The 18717-nt window shown below is 46.3% G+C and overlaps 1 protein-coding gene across 2 annotated transcripts in view; it reads left to right on the top strand.

Annotated features, from left to right (window-relative positions):
* The window catches only part of LOC115167402 (gamma-aminobutyric acid receptor subunit beta-2-like), an 88034-nt gene that overhangs the window by 25270 nt on the left and 44047 nt on the right, over window positions 1–18717 (top strand). For both annotated transcript variants that reach the window (XM_029721811.1, XM_029721802.1), the window contains exon 4: window positions 7368–7588. In XM_029721811.1, coding sequence (XP_029577671.1) covers window positions 7368–7588 — 221 coding nt within the window. The remainder of the gene's footprint in view (window positions 1–7367; window positions 7589–18717) is intronic.

Raw genomic sequence — 18717 nt, 5'->3', positions numbered from 1 at the left:
AAATCATGTCCAATCAATTGAAGGATGATCAATGGAAACAGGATGCATCTGAGCTCAATTTCGAGTCTCATAGCAAAGGGTCTGAATATTTATGTAAATAAGGTATGTTTTTTATTTTTAATACATTTGCAAAAATGTCTAAACCTGTTTTTAGCTTTTGTCATTATGTGTGTAGATTGATAAGGAACATTAGTTATTTAATACATTTTAGAATAAGGCTGTAAAGTAACAACATTTGGAAAAAGTCAAGGGGTCTGAATACTTTCTGAATGCGCTGTATTTTTATTTTTGCAGTGCTCATTATGAACCTTCACTAATACCACAGTGGAGAGAGAGAGAGAGGGAGATGATTGCTGTCGTTTTAGGAACAGCACATTGAAGGGATCAATAATCTGTCTCCATCAGATGTAATCCTGTTACTATGGATGTGTTTATAGAGCTTATTCTGCTGTACAATCTGCTTTACTTTATTTCACTCACTTGACAGAAGACTGTCCAAGTATCAACATTATAGTTGTAGTAACCAAGACTGTATATTTACAGTGAGAGTCCAGCGGTATCATCAGTGTGGACAGTAGAACATAGAGCTGTGGACAGTAGAGCATAGAGCTGTGGACAGTAGAATATAGAGCTGTGGACAGTAGAACATAGAGCTGTGGACAGTAGAACATAGAGCTGTGGACAGTAGAACATAGAGCTGTGGACAGTAGAACATGGAGCTGTGGACAGGAGAACATAGAGCTGTGGACAGTAGAACATAGAGCTGTGGACAGGAGAACATAGAGCTGTGGACAGTAGAACATAGAGCTGTGGACAGGAGAACATAGAGCTGTGGACAGTAGAACATAGAGCTGTGGACAGGAGAACATAGAGCTGTGGACAGTAGAACATAGAGCTGTGGACAGTAGAACATAGAGCTGTGGACAGTAGAACATAGAGCTGTGGACAGTAGAACATAGAGCTGTGGACAGTAGAACATAGAGCTGTGGACAGTAGAACATAGAGCTGTGGACAGGAGAACATAGAGCTGTGGACAGTAGAACATAGAGCTGTGGACAGGAGAACATAGAGCTGTGGACAGTAGAACATAGAGCTGTGGACAGTAGAACATAGAGCTGTGGACAGGAGAACATAGAGCTGTGGACAGTAGAACATAGAGCTGTGGACAGTAGAACATAGAGCTGTGGACAGTAGAACATGGAGCTGTGGACAGTAGAACATAGAGCTGTGGACAGGAGAACATAGAGCTGTGGACAGTAGAACATGGAGCTGTGGACAGTAGAACATAGAGCTGTGGACAGTAGAACATAGAGCTGTGGACAGGAGAACATAGAGCTGTGGACAGTAGAACATAGAGCTGTGGACAGTAGAATATAGAGCTGTGGACAGTAGAACATAGAGCTGTGGACAGTAGAACATAGAGCTGTGGACAGGAGAACATAGAGCTGTGGACAGTAGAACATAGAGCTGTGGACAGTAGAACATAGAGCTGTGGACAGTAGAACATAGAGCTGTGGACAGGAGAACATAGAGCTGTGGACGGTAGAACATAGAGCTGTGGACAGTAGAACATAGAGCTGTGGACAGTAGAACATGGAGCTGTGGACAGTAGAACATAGAGCTGTGGACAGTAGAACATAGAGCTGTGGACAGTAGAACATGGAGCTGTGGACAGTAGAACATAGAGCTGTGGACAGTAGAACATAGAGCTGTGGACAGTAGAACATAGAGCTGTGGACAGTAGAACATAGAGCTGTGGACAGTAGAACATAGAGCTGTGGACAGGAGAACATAGAGCTGTGGACAGTAGAACATAGAGCTGTGGACAGTAGAACATAGAGCTGTGGACAGTAGAACATGGAGCTGTGGACAGTAGAACATGGAGCTGTGGACAGTAGAACATAGAGCTGTGGACAGTAGAACATAGAGCTGTGGACAGTAGAACATAGAGCTGTGGACAGTAGAACATAGAGCTGTGGACAGTAGAACATAGAGCTGTGGACAGTAGAACATAGAGCTGTGGATTGGAGATAACTGCTAGCCTCCCGCAGGAGACACTGTAAGATCACGTCCCAAATGGCATCCTATTACCTTTGTAGTGTACTACTATTGACCCAGGCCCATAGGGCTGCAGTGCCCTACAAAGGGAATAGGATCCCATTTAGGACACAGCCTAAGAGTGATAGACACTCGGTCCTAAGGTGACCGCTCACACTCCCGAGAGGGGGAGACAGAGGGGGAGAGAGGGGAACGAGGGGGAGAGAGGGGAGAGAGGGAGACAACTGATCAACACTCTGATAATGAGAGAGAGAGACGTTCAAGATTGGTGGAGAAAGAGTGTGTCCTGGAATGTCCAGACTTCTTTCAGCCTGGAAGAAGGCTCTGGTCCCAGTGGCGGTTCTAGACCATTTCAACTGGGGGGGCCAAGCTGGGGCCAGTTGTACTGTTAGAGGGGCCAGTTACATTAGACGTTATTGTTGTCATATCGTTTTCTTCACTGCATTGCAGGCATTAGCAGGCAACAGACCATGTTCATAATCATCATCGTTGCCACTGTCTAATAACGGATGTAAAAAAAGAATGATAGCAAAAATGAGTTATGTTAAAATTATTTCATACTCCACATTTAGGGGGGCCACAAGGGGGTCCAAAATTGTTGTCACAGGGGCACTGGCCCCCCCGCCCCGCCCCCCAGAACTGCTAGTGTCTGGTCCAAAATAGTGCAGTATGTAGGGAATATAGTGCCATTTGGGACACACTTCTAGTCTCGCTGCTTTAAGCATCCTCTTTAAGCATCCTCTGTAAAAGGCCTCAAATTATGAGCCATTTTTTTAATGTGCAAAACATCAATATATTGAGGATATTTTGACTCCCAAGGGATTAAAGACCAGGTTGGTAAAACACAACCAGAGGAGATTGTCACGTTTGTCGTATGAATGAGACCAAGGCGCAGCGTGTGTATCGTTGCACATATTTATTTATCTGTGAAACTATGCAAGACGTACAATAAACTATAAACAAAGAAACAACAAACCGTGACGAAGAGGTGCAACATAAACTAACTCAAAATAATCTCCCACAAACACTAGTGGGAAAAACAACAACTTAAATATGATCCCCAATTAGAGACAACGATGACCGGCTGCCTCTAACTGAGAATCATACAAAAACCCCAACCTAGAAAAAAGAACCTAGAACACAACATAGAAAATTTAAACAAAACAAAAACCCCAACATAGAAAAAAGAAACTAGAACCAAAGATAGAAATTAATAAACTAGACAAAACCCCCCAGTCACACCCTGACCTACTCTACCATAGAAAAATAGAAGCGCTCTATGGTCAGGACGTGACAGAGATAAATGATAAGTGCTGTAGATAGAAAATAGAGAAAAGCTTAATGGCTTCATGTGTATCATGTTCTGTTTTCCACTTCATTTTATTACAATCTGCTCGGTAACAGAGATGATGATATCACACTGCAGTGCTCTCTCTGCTGGGTTGTACTGTGGGTGGGTGGGTGGGTGGGTGGGTGGGTGGGTGGGTGGGTGGGTGGATGGATGGATGGATGGGTGGATGGATGGGTGGGTGGATGGGTGGGTGGATGGATGGATGGGTGGGTGGATGGATAGGTGGGTGGGTGGATGGATGGATGGGTGGGTGGATGGATAGGTGGGTGGGTGGATGGATGGGTGGGTGGGTGGGTGGGTGGATGGGTGGATGAGTGGATGGATGGGTGGGTGGATGGATGAGTGGATGGGTGGATGGATGGATGGATGGGTGGATGGGTGGGTGGGTGGATGAGTGGATGGGTGGGTGGGTGGATGAGTTGATGGATGGATGGGTGGGTGGGTGGATGGGTGGATGAGTGGATGGATGGATGGATGGGTGGGTGGGTGGGTGGATGGGTGGGTGGATGGGTGGATGGGTGGGTGGATGGATTTTGAGAGTCCAGTAATGTACATGCGTATGTTATGTCTCACTGGCAGTGTGAGCATGTGTTGGTTTTGCCTATGTTTTATATATGGAGTACGATAGGTACACGGTAGGAGAGTGTGGGGGGGGGGGGGGGGGGGCAGACATGCCATCTCTAGTCATCAATGCCCAATGGTGACCAATTCAAACCTGGGAAACCAGCAGCAAACACTGACTTCAGGAATGGAAGCTGTGTACTGTGTCTGTTTGCAGTAGTAAATGCTTACAAATCAGAGAGAGAGCCCCAGCTGGAGTACTCTATTGGGTCTGTAAAGGGTAGGGAAGCATGAGAGAGTGATGGCTAGAGTGAAAGATGGATGGATGGACTAAAGGGAGGGAGGTATTGTCCTCATAAACCATGGAGTGGCTCCATCAGAGGACAAGCAGTATATTTTTATCATGGGCCAGCCAGCTGAGATAGCTGAGGAATTAACCCTCAGGTTGTTGCCCCCGTCAGTGGCTGCTTCTGAAAAGGCAACCTATGCCCTATGTAGTGCACTACTTTTGACCAGGGCCCATAGGCTGCCATTCGGCTTTGGTCAAACGAAGTGCTACTATATAGGGAATAGGGTGCCATTTGGGACCAGTAAGTCAGCCAGGAGGAGAGAAGAGTTGGCTGAGTATTAACCCCCTAACCCCAGTCAGCATGACCACTACTGCCCTCAGTAGAGTTCAGTTACAGGCCTGTGTGGCTCAGGTCGTAGAGGTCAGTTACAGGCCTGTGTGGCTCAGGTCGTAGAGGTCAGTTACAGGCCTGTGTGGCTCAGTTAGTAGAGGTCAGTTAGAGGACAGTAGAGGTCAGTTAGAGGACAGTAGAGGTTAGTTAGAGACCAGTAGAGGTCAGTTAGAGACCAGTAGAGGTCAGTTAGAGGCCAGTAGAGGTCAGTTAGAGGACAGTAGAGATCAGTTAGAGGCCAGTAGAGGTCAGTTAGAGGCCAGTAGAGGTCAGTTAGAGGACAGTAGAGGTCAGTTAGAGCCCAGTAGAGGTCAGTTACAGGCTCAGTTGGTAGAGCTCAGTTACAGGCCTGTGTGGCTCAGGTCGTAGAGGTCAGTTAGAGGCCTGTGTGGCTCAGGTCGTAGAGGTCAGTTAGAGGCCAGTAGAGGTCAGTTAGAGGCCAGTAGAGGTCAGTTAGAGGACAGTAGAGGTCAGTTAGAGACCAGTAGAGGTCAGTTAGAGACCAGTAGAGGTCAGTTAGAGGACAGTAGAGGTCAGTTAGAGGACAGTAGAGGTCAGTTAGAGGCCAGTAGATATCAGTTAGAGACCAGTAGAGATCAGTTAGAAACCAGTAGAGGTCAGTTAGAGGCCAGTTAGAGACCAGTAGATATCAGTTAGAGGCCAGTAGAGGTCAGTTAGAGGCCAGGAGGAGGTCTGTTAGAGGTCAGTTAGAGGCCAGTAGAGATCAGTTATAGGCCAGTAGAGGCCAGGAGAGGTCAGTTAGAGGCCAGTAGAGGTCAGTTAGAGGACAGTGCCGTTTCAGACTGTTCTACACCAACCATACCATGTAGATGACCTTCTGCTGTTCAGTGAGACTGTCACCAAGCAAGCCGAGATCTTCAGCTCAGATTTAACCTAATAAAATCAGTTCGGTAGGAATGAGGTTCGTGCAGTGGGCCTGATACATTATCAAAGCATGTTGGTTATATGCTTGGCCTGCCAGTAGTGTTAATCTCATACCATATTATACTTAAAAACTCGAGCTTTGATAACTAAATAGATCAGTTGAGAGGCACAGCTGAGCATGAATTGAAATAATTTGCAAATAATTCGCTTTTTTATTTTACTGGATGGTACCTGCATCTTATGGTCAAGGTGATTTCAACACAACGGTGAACTTTAAAAAAAAAACCAGGTAAAATCATGATATCAGCGATCTTCAGGTGGTAAAGTCGGGGCTGTAGAAAGATGCCCGAGCAGGACGGAATTCCGAGCAGGATGGACGTTCAAAACTATTTTCCCAGTCGGAGTTCCCAGTTGTTTTGAACACGTCATTCGTCTCAGCGGAGGGAGGGAGAGCGCAGCAGAGGGTCCGCCTCTCACCGGTCCCTGCTCTACCTTTCCTCCGGTGACACCGACTAGAGAGAGGGGACACAGTCATCCGCCTGATGGCTAAACTGGAGTCGCACCGCATCTGCCTCATGCACAAATTCATGTTGTTCCTGTGACCAGAGAAAGTGAACTACTCCTCGATATTAAAATAGACACGACGAGCTGCTAATAATAATAACATTGCAGGGCTGGCTGTCAATACACTTGGCTACACATTGCAGCTCAAATGGAAGTAGGGAGAAGCGCGTTTTGTAAGAGCTGAATAAAAACGTAGACATGAACTCACTCTTAAAAACAGCTGCTCTTTGCTGTATTCTTTGACAGTCTCTCTGGTCATGGTTTTAAAAGTTATGAAATCTCACGTAGGCTCGTATCAAACTTTGCTGTGGAAGCTGCAGGGACGGTGATCTGAGTTATCCGATTGGCTAGCACAGTAGGCGCACTCGATTTAACCACAGATCTCCCGGTTCGCCGGGCAGGAGGAGTCTGTTTTTTCAGACAAATGAAATGGTTCAACATGGGAAGCCTTAGCCTACACGGTGCGCAGGGCTTCTGAATCAAATGCAGCTACCGGCAACAGCGCATCACAAATAAATAGAAATAGGAGCGCAAGCTTTTATCGTCTGCTTTTCTACAGAAATGTTTGGTGATCAACTAATAATGCCTTGAAGATCGACCAATCAATTCTGATCGACCGGTTGGTGACCACTGAACTAGACTGTATGTTAATTAAAGGAAAATACCATTCAAAAACGATATTTTGTTATTCATTAGTCCACTGTTGATTTAGTCCTAAAATGTTTTGCATGTCAAAACGCATTAGACATGACACTTTATGCATTTTGAAAGTTCTTTATCCCCTCAAAAAGACACATTCACACAGAGTAGCCTAGACTAGTTTAAAAAAAATACAAATAAAAAATGCCCCAAATTCTGATTTGATAGTCGACTACGTGACTTTTATAAATTGTATGTGCTGTTGTGCTGCCCGTCACTATGTGAAGCCTGTAGTGTGATGTACAGTATCTATGTATCCATATGGATATGTGTGATGATGTCTGTGCAAATGATCTCTCAGTTTAACGGGCTGCATATTTAAAGGGATGAGATTATTGTTGCTAATTCAAGACATGAACTTCGCAGGCAGCGTTCATTCATTCATTCATTCATTCCCTCTTTCGATCGATCTCAGAATGTTGTGTTATGAGATGTACAGTCCAGTAGGTTTATCCACTCTTCTCCTCCTCCAAGACTACACATTGACCATGTAGATTCAGCTACCTATCCCATCTATCCCTCTCTCCACTCGTTTTATGATTCTTCTCTTTCCTCCCCCTCTCTTCCAGGACTACACATTGACCATGTACTTCCAGCAGGCCTGGCGAGACAAGCGTCTGTCCTACTCTGAGATAGCCCTCAACCTGACGTTGGATAACAGGGTAGCTGACTCGCTCTGGGTTCCCGACACCTACTTCCTCAACGATAAAAAGTCCTTTGTCCACGGCGTCACGGTCAAGAACAGAATGATCCGACTGCATCCGGACGGCACCGTGCTCTACGGACTCCGGTAAGGGATTTCATAGCTTATGATGGTTACCAATAGCTGTGTTGGTTTCTCTCAGCCAGTATGTTGAATGCCCCTCTTTCATTTATTTATTTTATTTAACCTTTATTTAACTAGGCAAGTCAGTTAAGAACAAATTCTTATTTACAATGACGGCCTACCAAAAGGCAAAAGGCCTGCTGCAGGGATGGGGCCTGCAATAATAAATACAAAAATAATACAAAAATAAATACAGGACAAAACACACATCATGACAAGAGAGACAACATAACACTACATAAAGAGAGACCTAAGACAACATAGCAAGGCAGCAACACATGACAACACAGCATGGTAGCAACACAACATAACAACAACATGGTAGCAACACAACATGGTAGCAGCACCAAACATGGTACAAACATTATTGGGCACAGACAAGGGGCAAGAAGGTAGAGACAACAATACATCACACAAAGCAGCCACAACTGTCAGTAAGAGTGTCCATGATTGAGTCTTTGAATGAAGAGATTGAGATAAAACTGTCCAGTTTGAGTGTTTGTTGCAGCTCGTTCAAGTCGCTAGCTGCAGCGAACTGAAAAGAGGAGCGTCTCAGGGATGTGTGTGCTTTGGGGACCTTTAACGGAATGTGACCAGCAGAACAGGTGTTGTATGTGGAGGATGAGGGCTGCAGTAGATATCTCAGATAGGGGGGAGTGAGGCCTAAGAGGGTTTTATAAATAAGCATCAACCAGTGGGTCTTCCGACGGGTATACAGAGAGGGTATACAGAGATGACCACTTTACAGAGGAGTATAGAGTACAGTGATGTGTCCTATAAGGAGCATTGGTGGCAAATGTGATGGCCAAATGGTAAAGAACATCTACCTGCCAATCTATAAATTACATCTCCGTAATCTAGCATGGGTAGGATGATCATCTGAAGCAGGGTTAGTTTGGCAGCTGGGGTGAAAGAGGAGCGATTACGATAGAGGAAACCAAGTCTAGATTTAACTTTAGACTACAGCTTTGATATGTGCTGAGAGAAGGGCAGTGTACCGTCTAGCCATACTCCCAAGTACTTGTATGAGGTGACTACCTCAAGCTCTAAACCCTCAGAGGTAGTAAGAACACCTGTGGGAAGAGGAGCATTCTTCTTACCAAACCACATGACCTTTGTTTTGGAGGTGTTCAGAACAATGTTGAGGGTAGTGAAAGCTTGTTGGACACTAAGAAAGCTTTGTTGTAGAGCATTTAACACAAAATACGGGGAGAGGCCAGCTGAGTACAAGACTGTATCATCTGCATATAATTGGATGAGAGAGCTTCCTACTGCCTGAGCTATGCTGTTGATGTAAATTGAGAAGAGCGTGGGGCCTAGGATCGAGCCCTGGGGTACACCCTTGGTGACAGGCAGTGGCTGAGACAGCAGATTTTCTGACTTTATACACTGCACTCAGAGAGGTAGTTAGCAAACCAGGCCAAAGACCCCTCAGAGACACCAATACTCCTTAGCCAGCCCACAAGAATGGAATGGTCTACCGTATCAAAAGCTTTGGCCAAGTCAATAAAAATAGCAGCACAACATTGCTCAGAATCAAGGGCAATGGTGACATCATTGAGGACCTGTAAGGTTGTGGTGACACATCCATAACCTGAGCGGAAACCAGATTGACACATCCATAACCTGAGCGGAAAGCCAGTCAGTTGATTATTGACAAGTTTTTCCAACACTTTTGATAAACAGTGTAAAATAGAAATAGGCTTATAACAATTAAGATCAGCTTGATCTCCCCCTTTCAATAAAGGACGAATCGTGGCTGCCTTTCAAGCAATGGGAACCTCCCCAGAGAGGAGAGACAGGCTTGGCGATGATAGGGGCAGCAACCTTAAAGAAGAAATTGTCTAAACCATCTGATCCAGATGTTTTTTTAGGGTAAGGTTTAAGGAGCTCCTTTAGCTCCTCGGACTCAGTGACTGCCTGCATGGAGAAACTTTGTGACGGGGCAGGGGGAAAGAGGGAGAAGCATCAGGGGTAGTCGCGTTAGAAGGGGTGAGAGATGAGGAAATGTTGGACGGGCAAGGAGGCATAGCTGAGTCAAATAGGAATCCTGACTTAATGAAGTGGGGATTAAAGAACTTAGCCATGTACTTCTTGTCAGTAACAACCACATCATCATCAACATTATGCGACATGGGCAGCTGTGAGGAGGAGGGTTTATTTTCCAGGTTTTCAACTGTTTTCCAGAAGTTCTTAGGGTTGTACCCACAGAGAGAGAACTGCTCCTTAAAATAACTAACTTTGGCCTTCCGGATAGCCTGAGTGCTCTTATTTCTCATTTGCCTGAACGATAGTCAGTCAGCCTGAGTATGCGTGTGCTGAGCCTTTCGCCAAATGCAATAATTGCGGTGGAGTAACTCTGCAAGATCACGGTCGAACCAGGGGCTGAACCTGTTTTTAATTCTCATTTTCTTTAATGGGTCGTGTTTGTTAACAATACTACTGATAATATCAAAAATTAAGGTCCAAACGTCTTCGACAGAGGGGATCAAGCTGATTCTATATCATTTCACAGAGGCCAGTTCATGAAGGAAGGCTTGCTCATTAAAGTTTTCTAGCAAGCGTCTATGACAAATCAGGACAGGTCGTTTCACTGAGCAGCCATTACGAACATAGGCTGTAAAACAGTGATCACTAAGGTGATTATAGAAAACACCAAACTGAAACCTATCAGGATTATTTGTGAGGATAACATCGAGGAGAGTAGCCTTTTCTGGGTGTTTGAAGTCATACCTTGTGGGATTGGTAATAATCTGAAAAAGATTTAGGGAGTCCCATTGCTCGTCGCCGAAGACTCAGTGCCACGGACCGTCGCCGGAGGTTCCGGACCGGGGAGCGTCGCCGGAGGCTCCGGACCGGGGAGCGTCGCTGCTGGCTCCATGCCATGGATCATCACTACAGGTTCCGCGCCATGGATCATCACTACAGGCTTCTTGCCATGGATAATCCCTACAGGCTCCGGGCCATGGATAATCCCTACAGGCTCCGGGCCATGGATCATCACTACAGGCTCCGGGCCATGGATAATCCCTACAGGCTCCGGGCCATGGATAATCCCTACAGGCTCCGGGCCATGGATAATCCCTACAGGCTCCGGGCCATGGATAATCCCTACAGGCTCCGGGCCATGGATCATCTCTACCGGCTTCGGACCATAGATTATCACTGGAGGCTTTTCTCGTGGAGCTGAAACAGGTCTCACCGGAATGGAGAGACGTACTGAGGACCGGGTGCGCAGAACTGGCACAGGGCATACTGGACCGTGGAGGCGCACTGGAGGGAGAGTGCGAGGAGCAGGCACTGGACGTACTGGGCTATGGAGGCGCACTGGAGGGAGAATGCGAGGAGCAGACATGCTCATGGGGAGTTGGCTCAGGTTTCACCCTTGGCCCCGCCAAACTACCCGTGTGCCCGGCTGCCTCTCGTTCGTCCTTTGTTGCCGTGCTTGTTCCTCATAGTATCGCCGTTCCGCTCTCGCTGCCTCTATCTCCTCTTGCTGACGGCGATACTCCCCAGGCTTTGTCCAGGGTCCTGCCCCATCCAGGATTTCTTCCCAGGTCCAGTTCTCCTGACCACGCTGCTTGGTCCAATTGTGGTGGGTAGTTCTGTAACGGACGTCATATAGAGGGGACCAAGGCGCAGCGTGTTGAGTGCTCATAATTGTATTTTAATGAAAACGAACACTTTGACAAAAGAAACAAAACGACAACCAACAGTTCTGTCAGGTTACATTAACGAAACAGAAAGCAACTACCCACGAAAACCAAGTGGGAAAAGGCTGCCTAAGTATGGCTTCCAATCAGAGACAACGACAGACAGCTGCCTCTGATTGGAAACCATACCCGGCCAAAACATAGAAACAAAAACATAGAATGCCCACCCACCTATCACACCCCGACCTAACTAAACAGAGAAAAAACAGTTCTCTTAGGTCAGGGCGTGACAGGAGGGGGCTTCAGAGGATGCTTGAAAGACTCCTGCCACTTGTTGGGCCCAAATTCCTAGACACCTTTTACTTCACACCTTAGTGCTGATTGAATTTGTATCTGGTCTGTCCTTGCAAGCCTGGCAGCCTTAACTCAGAATTCAGTCCCCATTAAGTAAAATATATAATTGTAATGTACTTTATTTAAAAAAAAAAGATATTATTCTTGGCTTTCAAAATAGCATCAGACCAAACACTACTCATTTAGTTCCAGGTTGGATGTTGTCAGGTCTCTGTTGTTTGTTTACTAGAGCACCCTCCGTATAGCTTGGAAAAAGAAAACCTTGGAAGCAGTAATCTCTCCGGTTAATTTTGGTCAAAATTTGTGGTCTGTGATGATTATCAATATCTTTCATTGATCGATTGTGATCAATAAGTAAATCGCTGTAGGAAAAACAGAGGCTAGATAGTTGATTGAGGGTGAGTAATGTCTTAGCCTTTCATTCTTCCTATATATGGAGTCATAACCTTTCAGTCTACCTAAGTATGGAGTCATAGCCTTTCAGTCTACCTAAGTATGGAGTCATAGCCTTTCAGTCTACCTAAGTATGGAGTCATAACCTTTCAGTCTACCTAAGTATGGAGTCATAGCCTTTCAGTCTACCTAGGTATGGAGTCATAACCTTTCAGTCTACCTAGGTATGGAGTCATACTATACTCGATTGGTTACTTTGGTGTTTTATCATTAAATAATGAAACCGTTGCGTACAGAAAGAGTAGATGTATTTGATTGAGGGTAAGGGATGTCACAGGCTCGTAGCTAGTCCGTCCACCTAAGAATCTAGACTTGTTTCTGGCTTTACCATTTCACGGACTCAATATCAATAACTGATCAGTTTATGATCAATAATGGAACAGTGCTGTAGAACGGCTACAAAGGGAGGAAATGTATTTGATTGTACGGCTGTGGTCCTATCTATCCAGAAAACATCTCTTTGTGATGTTGTCTGTGTCCCAAATGCCACCCTAATCCCTATGTAGTGCACTATTTTTGACTAGGGCCCGATAGAACCCTGTATAGTACACTACTTTAGACCAGAGTAGTGCACTATGTAGGGAATTTGGTGGCGTTTAGGATTCAGATGTTCAGTCTCTGATGCTGCAGAGAAGATTGCCATTCATAAGAGATGTTCATCAATAATGTAAAAGAACAGTACAAACATACAACACACACACACACACACACACACACACACACACACACACACACACACACACACACACACACACACACACACACACACACACACACAGGACAGTCTTTTATGTGCTGTTGTGCTGCCTGCCACTTTGTGAAGCCTGTAAAGGGATGAACGTTCCTAGGTAGTAGCTACCCCCTCCTTGGCCTACACTTCACACTAACCCAAATATGGACATTCCTTGTCATTAAAAAGAAAGACATATAGTCCCAAACTGTTCTGAAGCTTGTATGGGAACATTGAAACAGAGTATGAGTATTTGGCAGTAGTAGTGCAGAGGCCAAAGTCTCTCTCAGGTGTCTCCATTCCGTGGCTGTCAGCTCTGATTCACAACAAGACCAAGTTCAATTTAACAACTTCAAAAGATGTGGCAGAGTACAAACAACATGTTCTATTGCCATGAAAAGAAAATACACTACTCGTTCTCTGTTTCAATGGTCCCATACCAGCCTGGGAACAGTGTGTGACTATCTTTATTGTCATGGTCCTACTCAGTCAGCCGTACCTCCATGTTGCTGGGACACTTCAGATTGGGCTCTGACTTGAATTAAAGAAGTTGGGAAACCATTTCATGGAACTTCTCATACCAGATACCTGCTATCATTAAAACCCAACAAGTCACAAGTTCATGGATACCATTGTTGTGAGGAAAATAATACTTTTGGAACAGGGGAACCACTGTGCACATGCGCAGAGGCTAAGCTAAGGCTGTTCTTCTTTGTCGGTGGCACATGCCCAGATAGTGTTAGCATGAGGGCTAAGAATCACGTTGTCTTATGGGAAATGTTAACTCTTCACCGTCTTAGTAGTGTCTTTGAGCGTAGGCCTAGAATCAGAGATGGTTGCAAACAAAAATGTAAAGGCAATCACAACACTAGCTTTGGTTTTAGCATTGCAACAACTCCAGTTCCATTTCCAGCTATAGGAGAAGAGTTTAGAACACCTACAGTTCCAGTTATAGGAGAAGAGTTTAGAACACCTCCAGTTCCAGTTATAGGAGAAGAGTTTAGAACACCTCCAGTTCCAGCTATAGGAGAAGAGTTTAGAACACCTCCAGTTCCAGTTATAGGAGAAGAGTTTAGAACACCTCCAGTTCCAGTTATAGGAGAAGAGTTTAGAACACCTCCAGTTCCAGTTATAGGAGAAGAGTTTAGAACAGCTCCAGTTCCAGTTATAGGAGAAGAGTTTAGAACACCTCCAGTTCCAGTTATAGGAGAAGAGTTTAGAACACCTCCAGTTCCAGTTATAGGAGAAGAGTTTAGAACACCTCCAGTTCCAGTTATAGGAGAAGAGTTTAGAACACCTCCAGTTCCAGTTATAGGAGAAGAGTTTAGAACACCTCCAGTTCCAGTTATAGGAGAAGAGTTTAGAACACCTCCAGTTCCAGTTATAGGAGAAGAGTTTAGAACACCTACAGTTCCAGTTATAGGAGAATAGTTTAGAACACCTCCAGTTCCAGTTATAGGAGAAGAGTTTAGAACACCTCCAGTTCCAGCTATAGGAGAAGAGTTTAGAACACCTCCAGTTCCAGTTATAGGAGAAGAGTTTAGAACACCTCCAGTTCCAGTTATAGGAGAAGAGTTTAGAACACCTCCAGTTCCAGTTATAGGAGAAGAGTTTAGAACACCTCCAGTTCCAGTTATAGGAGAAGAGTTTAGAACACCTCCAGTTCCAGCTATAGGAGAAGAGTTTAGAACACCTCCAGTTCCAGTTATAGGAGAAGAGTTTAGAACACCTCCAGTTCCAGCTATAGGAGAAGAGTTTAGAACACCTCCAGTTCCAGTTATAGGAGAAGAGTTTAGAACACCTCCAGTTCCAGTTATAGGAGAAGAGTTTAGAACACCTCCAGTTCCAGTTATAGGAGAAGAGTTTAGAACACCTCCAGTTCCAGTTATAGGAGAAGAGTTTAGAACACCTCCAGTTCCAGCTATAGGAGAAGAGTTTAGAACACCTCCAGTTCCAGTTATAGGAGAAGAGTTTAGAACACCTCCAGTTCCAGTTATAGGAGAAGAGTTTAGAACACCTCCAGTTCCAGTTATAGGAGAAGAGTTTAGAACACCTCCAGTTCCAGTTATAGGAGAAGAGTTTAGAACACCTCCAGTTCCAGTTATAGGAGAAGAGTTTAGAACACCTCCAGTTCCAGTTATAGGAGAAGAGTTTAGAACACCTCCAGTTCCAGTTATAGGAGAAGAGTTTAGAAGCTCTAGTGCTTCAAGTTTTATCTGCTGGTTCCTAGGCAGCCTCAACTCTCCTCTCCCCTCTTCAACCCCCCCCTTTCCTCCACTTCTCTTCTCTCCTCTCCTCTCCCCTCCCTTCGCCTCCCCGCCTCTCATCTTCTCTCCTCCCCCCTCCTTCCCTATCATTCCCTCCCCCTCCTTTCCTTTCCTCTCCACTCCACTCCACTCCCCTCCCCTCTCATCGTCTCGTCTCCTCTCCCCTCCACCCCTCCTCTTGTCTTCCCTCCCCTCCTCCCCTCTCTTCCTCTCCTCTCGTCTTCCCCCCTCTCCTCTCTCCCCTCTCGTCTCCCCTCCCCTCCTCCCTCTCCTCTCGTCTTCCCTCCTCTCCTCGTCTTCCCTCCACTACCCTCCTCTCCTCCCCTCTCTTTCTCAGTCAGTCTGTTATTTGATGTTAGTAAGTCCAGACACCCAGTCAGCAGGACCAGATGCCAGAATGCTCAGAGCAGTGTGTGTGTGTGTGTGTGTGTGTGTGCGTGTACCTGTAGATGTGCTGTAGAGACGGCTGGTAAGAACAGGCTGGTTAGAACAGCAGGGAGGGTGTGTGTGTGTGTGTGTGTGTGTGTGTGTGTGTGTGTGTGTGTGTGTGTGTGTGTGTGTGTGTGTGTGTGTGTGTGTGGAGAAGATGGCTAGCCTATGGGAGACAGTCTTCAGTAACACATTGTACTACAGACTAAGACACACAGACGTATAGTTGTTACCAGTTAAGATACTGGCCACTGCATAGCATATCATTATTTTCAAGATTTCAATGGACATATTAAGAGACACATTTATTCACTGTTGTTTAAAACCATTTAAGAGTCACTGCAATTTTCTCTTAGTGTATTTTAGCTCTTTTTGTGAGAGGACAGGATCTATCCCTGTGCTATGGAGACATACAGCCCTGGTCTTTTGTCAGTAGCAGGAGAGACGGGCTGCCCAGTTCAATAGATATCATGATAGAGAGAGAAGGAGAAATGGATAAAAAATAACCTTACTTTTTCCTGTCAATATAGGAACAGAACAGTTTCATTAAAAAAAAGTCTCTCTCTCTGAGTAGGCATGACAGATGAGAAGGAGAGGTGGATGGAGAGAAAGAGAGAGATGGTCACCTAGCTACAGCATCAATACTCTGTTTCCCCTCCTTCTGGTCACCTAGCTACAGCATCAACACTCTGTTCCCCCTCCTTCTGGTCACCTAGCTACAGCATCAACACTCTGTTTCCCCTCCTTCTGGTCACCTAGCTACAGCATCAACACTCTGTTCCCCCTCCTTCTGGTCACCTAGCTACAGCATCAACACTGTTTCCCCCCCTTCTGGTCACCTAGCTACAGCATCATTACTCTGTTCCCCCTCCTTCTGGTCACATAGCTACAGAGCTACAGCATCAATACTCTGTTTCCCCTCCTTCTGGTCACCTAGCAACAGAGCTACAGCATCAACACTCTGTTTCTCCTCCTTCTGGTCACCTAGCTACAGCATCAACACTCTGTTTCTCCTCCTTCTGGTCACCTAGCTACAGAGCTACAGCATCAACACTCTGTTTCCCCTCCTTCTGGTCACCTAGCTACAGCATAAACACTCTGTTCCCCCTCCTTCTGGTCACCTAGCTACAGAGCTACAGCATCAACACTCTGTTTCCCCTCCTTCTGGTCACCTAGCTACAGCATCAACACTCTGTTCCCCCTCCTTCTGGTCACCTAGCTACAGAGCTACAGCATCAACACTCTGTTTCCCCTCCTTCTGGTCACCTAGCTACAGAGCTACAGCCTCAATACTCTGTTTCCCCTCCTTCTGGTCACCTAGCAACATAGCTACAGCATCAACACTCTGTTTCTCCTCCTTCTGGTACCTAGCTACAGCATCAACACTCTGTTTCCCCTCCTTCTGGTCACCTAGCTAAAGCATCAATACTCTGTTTCCCCTCCTTCTGGTCACCTAGCTACAGCATCAATACTCTGTTTCCCCTCCTTCTGGTCACTTAGCTACAGCATCAACACTCTGTTTCCCCTCCTTCTGGTCACCTAGCTACAGCATCAATACTCTGTTTCCCCTCCTTCTGGTCACCTAGCAACAGAGCTACAGCATCAACACTCTGTTCCCCCTCCTTCTGGTCACCTAGCTACAGCATCAACACTCTGTTTCCCCTCCTTCTGGTCACCTAGCTACATCATCAACACTCTGTTTCCCCTCCTTCTGGTCACCTAGCTACAGAGCTACAGCATCAACACTCTGTTTCCCCTCCTTCTGGTCACCTAGCTACAGAGCTACAGCATCAACACTCTGTTTCCCCTCCTTCTGGTCACCTAGCTACAGCATCAACACTCTGTTCCCCCTCCTTCTGGTCACCTAGCTACAGCATCAACACTCTGTTCCCCCTCCTTCTGGTCGCCTAGCTACAGCATCAACAGTCTGTTTCCCCTCCTTCTGGTCGCCTAGCTACAGCATCAACACTCTGTTTCCCCTCCTTCTGGTCACCTAGCTACAGCATCAACACTCTGTTCCCCCTCCTTCTGGTCACCTAGCTACAGCATCAACACTCTGTTCCCCTCCTTCTGGTCGCCTAGCTACAGCATCAACACTCTGTTTCCCCATCCTTCTGATCACCTAGCAACAGAGCTACAGCATCAATACTCTGTTTCCCCTCCTTCTGGTCACCTAGCTACAGCATCCTGACAAGTTTTGTTGAAACGCTGTAGGCAGTAACACATATGACACGCTGCCAGGTATCTATCACACACACACACACACACACACACACACACACACACACACACACACACACACACACACACACACAGCAGCGCCATAACTAAAGGATCCTGAAAAACACTGGTTGTTGGTTGGTCCCTCTTTAAACTCAGACAAAAGCTTGTAGACTTCTGCTGTTACTGATGATGTAGGAGCAGCCTATAAATAGCATGTTATTCTTAACCCTGCCATCTTGGCCTAATTTTACATGTCCCAGGAGCTTCCTTCCTGATCCTGAGCATAGTGTGATGATTGAGTGGTGAAGTGTTGGATGACTGACTGACACCCTATCTTGTATGTAGTGCACTACTTTTGACCAGAGCTCTATGGTTCTAGTCAAAAGTACTCTGGTTAAAAGCAGTGCACTATGTAGGGAATATGGTGTCATTTAGGATGTACCCAGTGAGTGTGGCAATGTCTAGCTAGCTTACTGGGTGGGTGGGAGGCTGGGTGGCTGTGTGGCTGTGTGACTGGGTGGCTGAAGGGCTGTGTGGCTGAAGGGCTGTGTGGTTGAAGGGCTGTGTGGCTGAAGGGCTGTGTAGCTGTGTGGCTGTGTGGCTGAAGGGCTGTGTGGCTGAAGGGCTGTGTGGCTGTGTGGCTGTGTGGCTGAAGGGCTGTGTAGCTGTGTGGCTGTGTAGCTGTGTGGCTGTGTGGTTGAAGGGCTGTGTGGCTGAAGGGCTGAAGGGCTGTGTGGCTGTGTGGCTGAAGGGCTGTGTGGCTGTGTGGCTGAAGGGCTGTGTAGCTGTGTGGCTGTGTGGCTGAAGGGCTGTGTGGTTGAAGGGCTGTGTGGCTGAAGGTCTGTGTGGCTGGGTGGCTGTGTGGCTGAAGGGCTGTGTGGCTGAAGGGCTGTGTGGCTGAAGGGCTGTGTGGCTGAAGGGCTGTGTGGCTGAAGGGCTGTGTGGCTGAAGGGCTGTGTGGTTGAAGGGCTGTGTGGCTGAAGG

This window comes from Salmo trutta, chromosome 3 (genome assembly GCF_901001165.1).
Source record: "Salmo trutta chromosome 3, fSalTru1.1, whole genome shotgun sequence".
In the NCBI taxonomy this organism is placed as follows: Eukaryota; Metazoa; Chordata; class Actinopteri; order Salmoniformes; family Salmonidae; genus Salmo; species Salmo trutta.
This window is presented reverse-complemented; position numbering and strand designations above follow the sequence as displayed.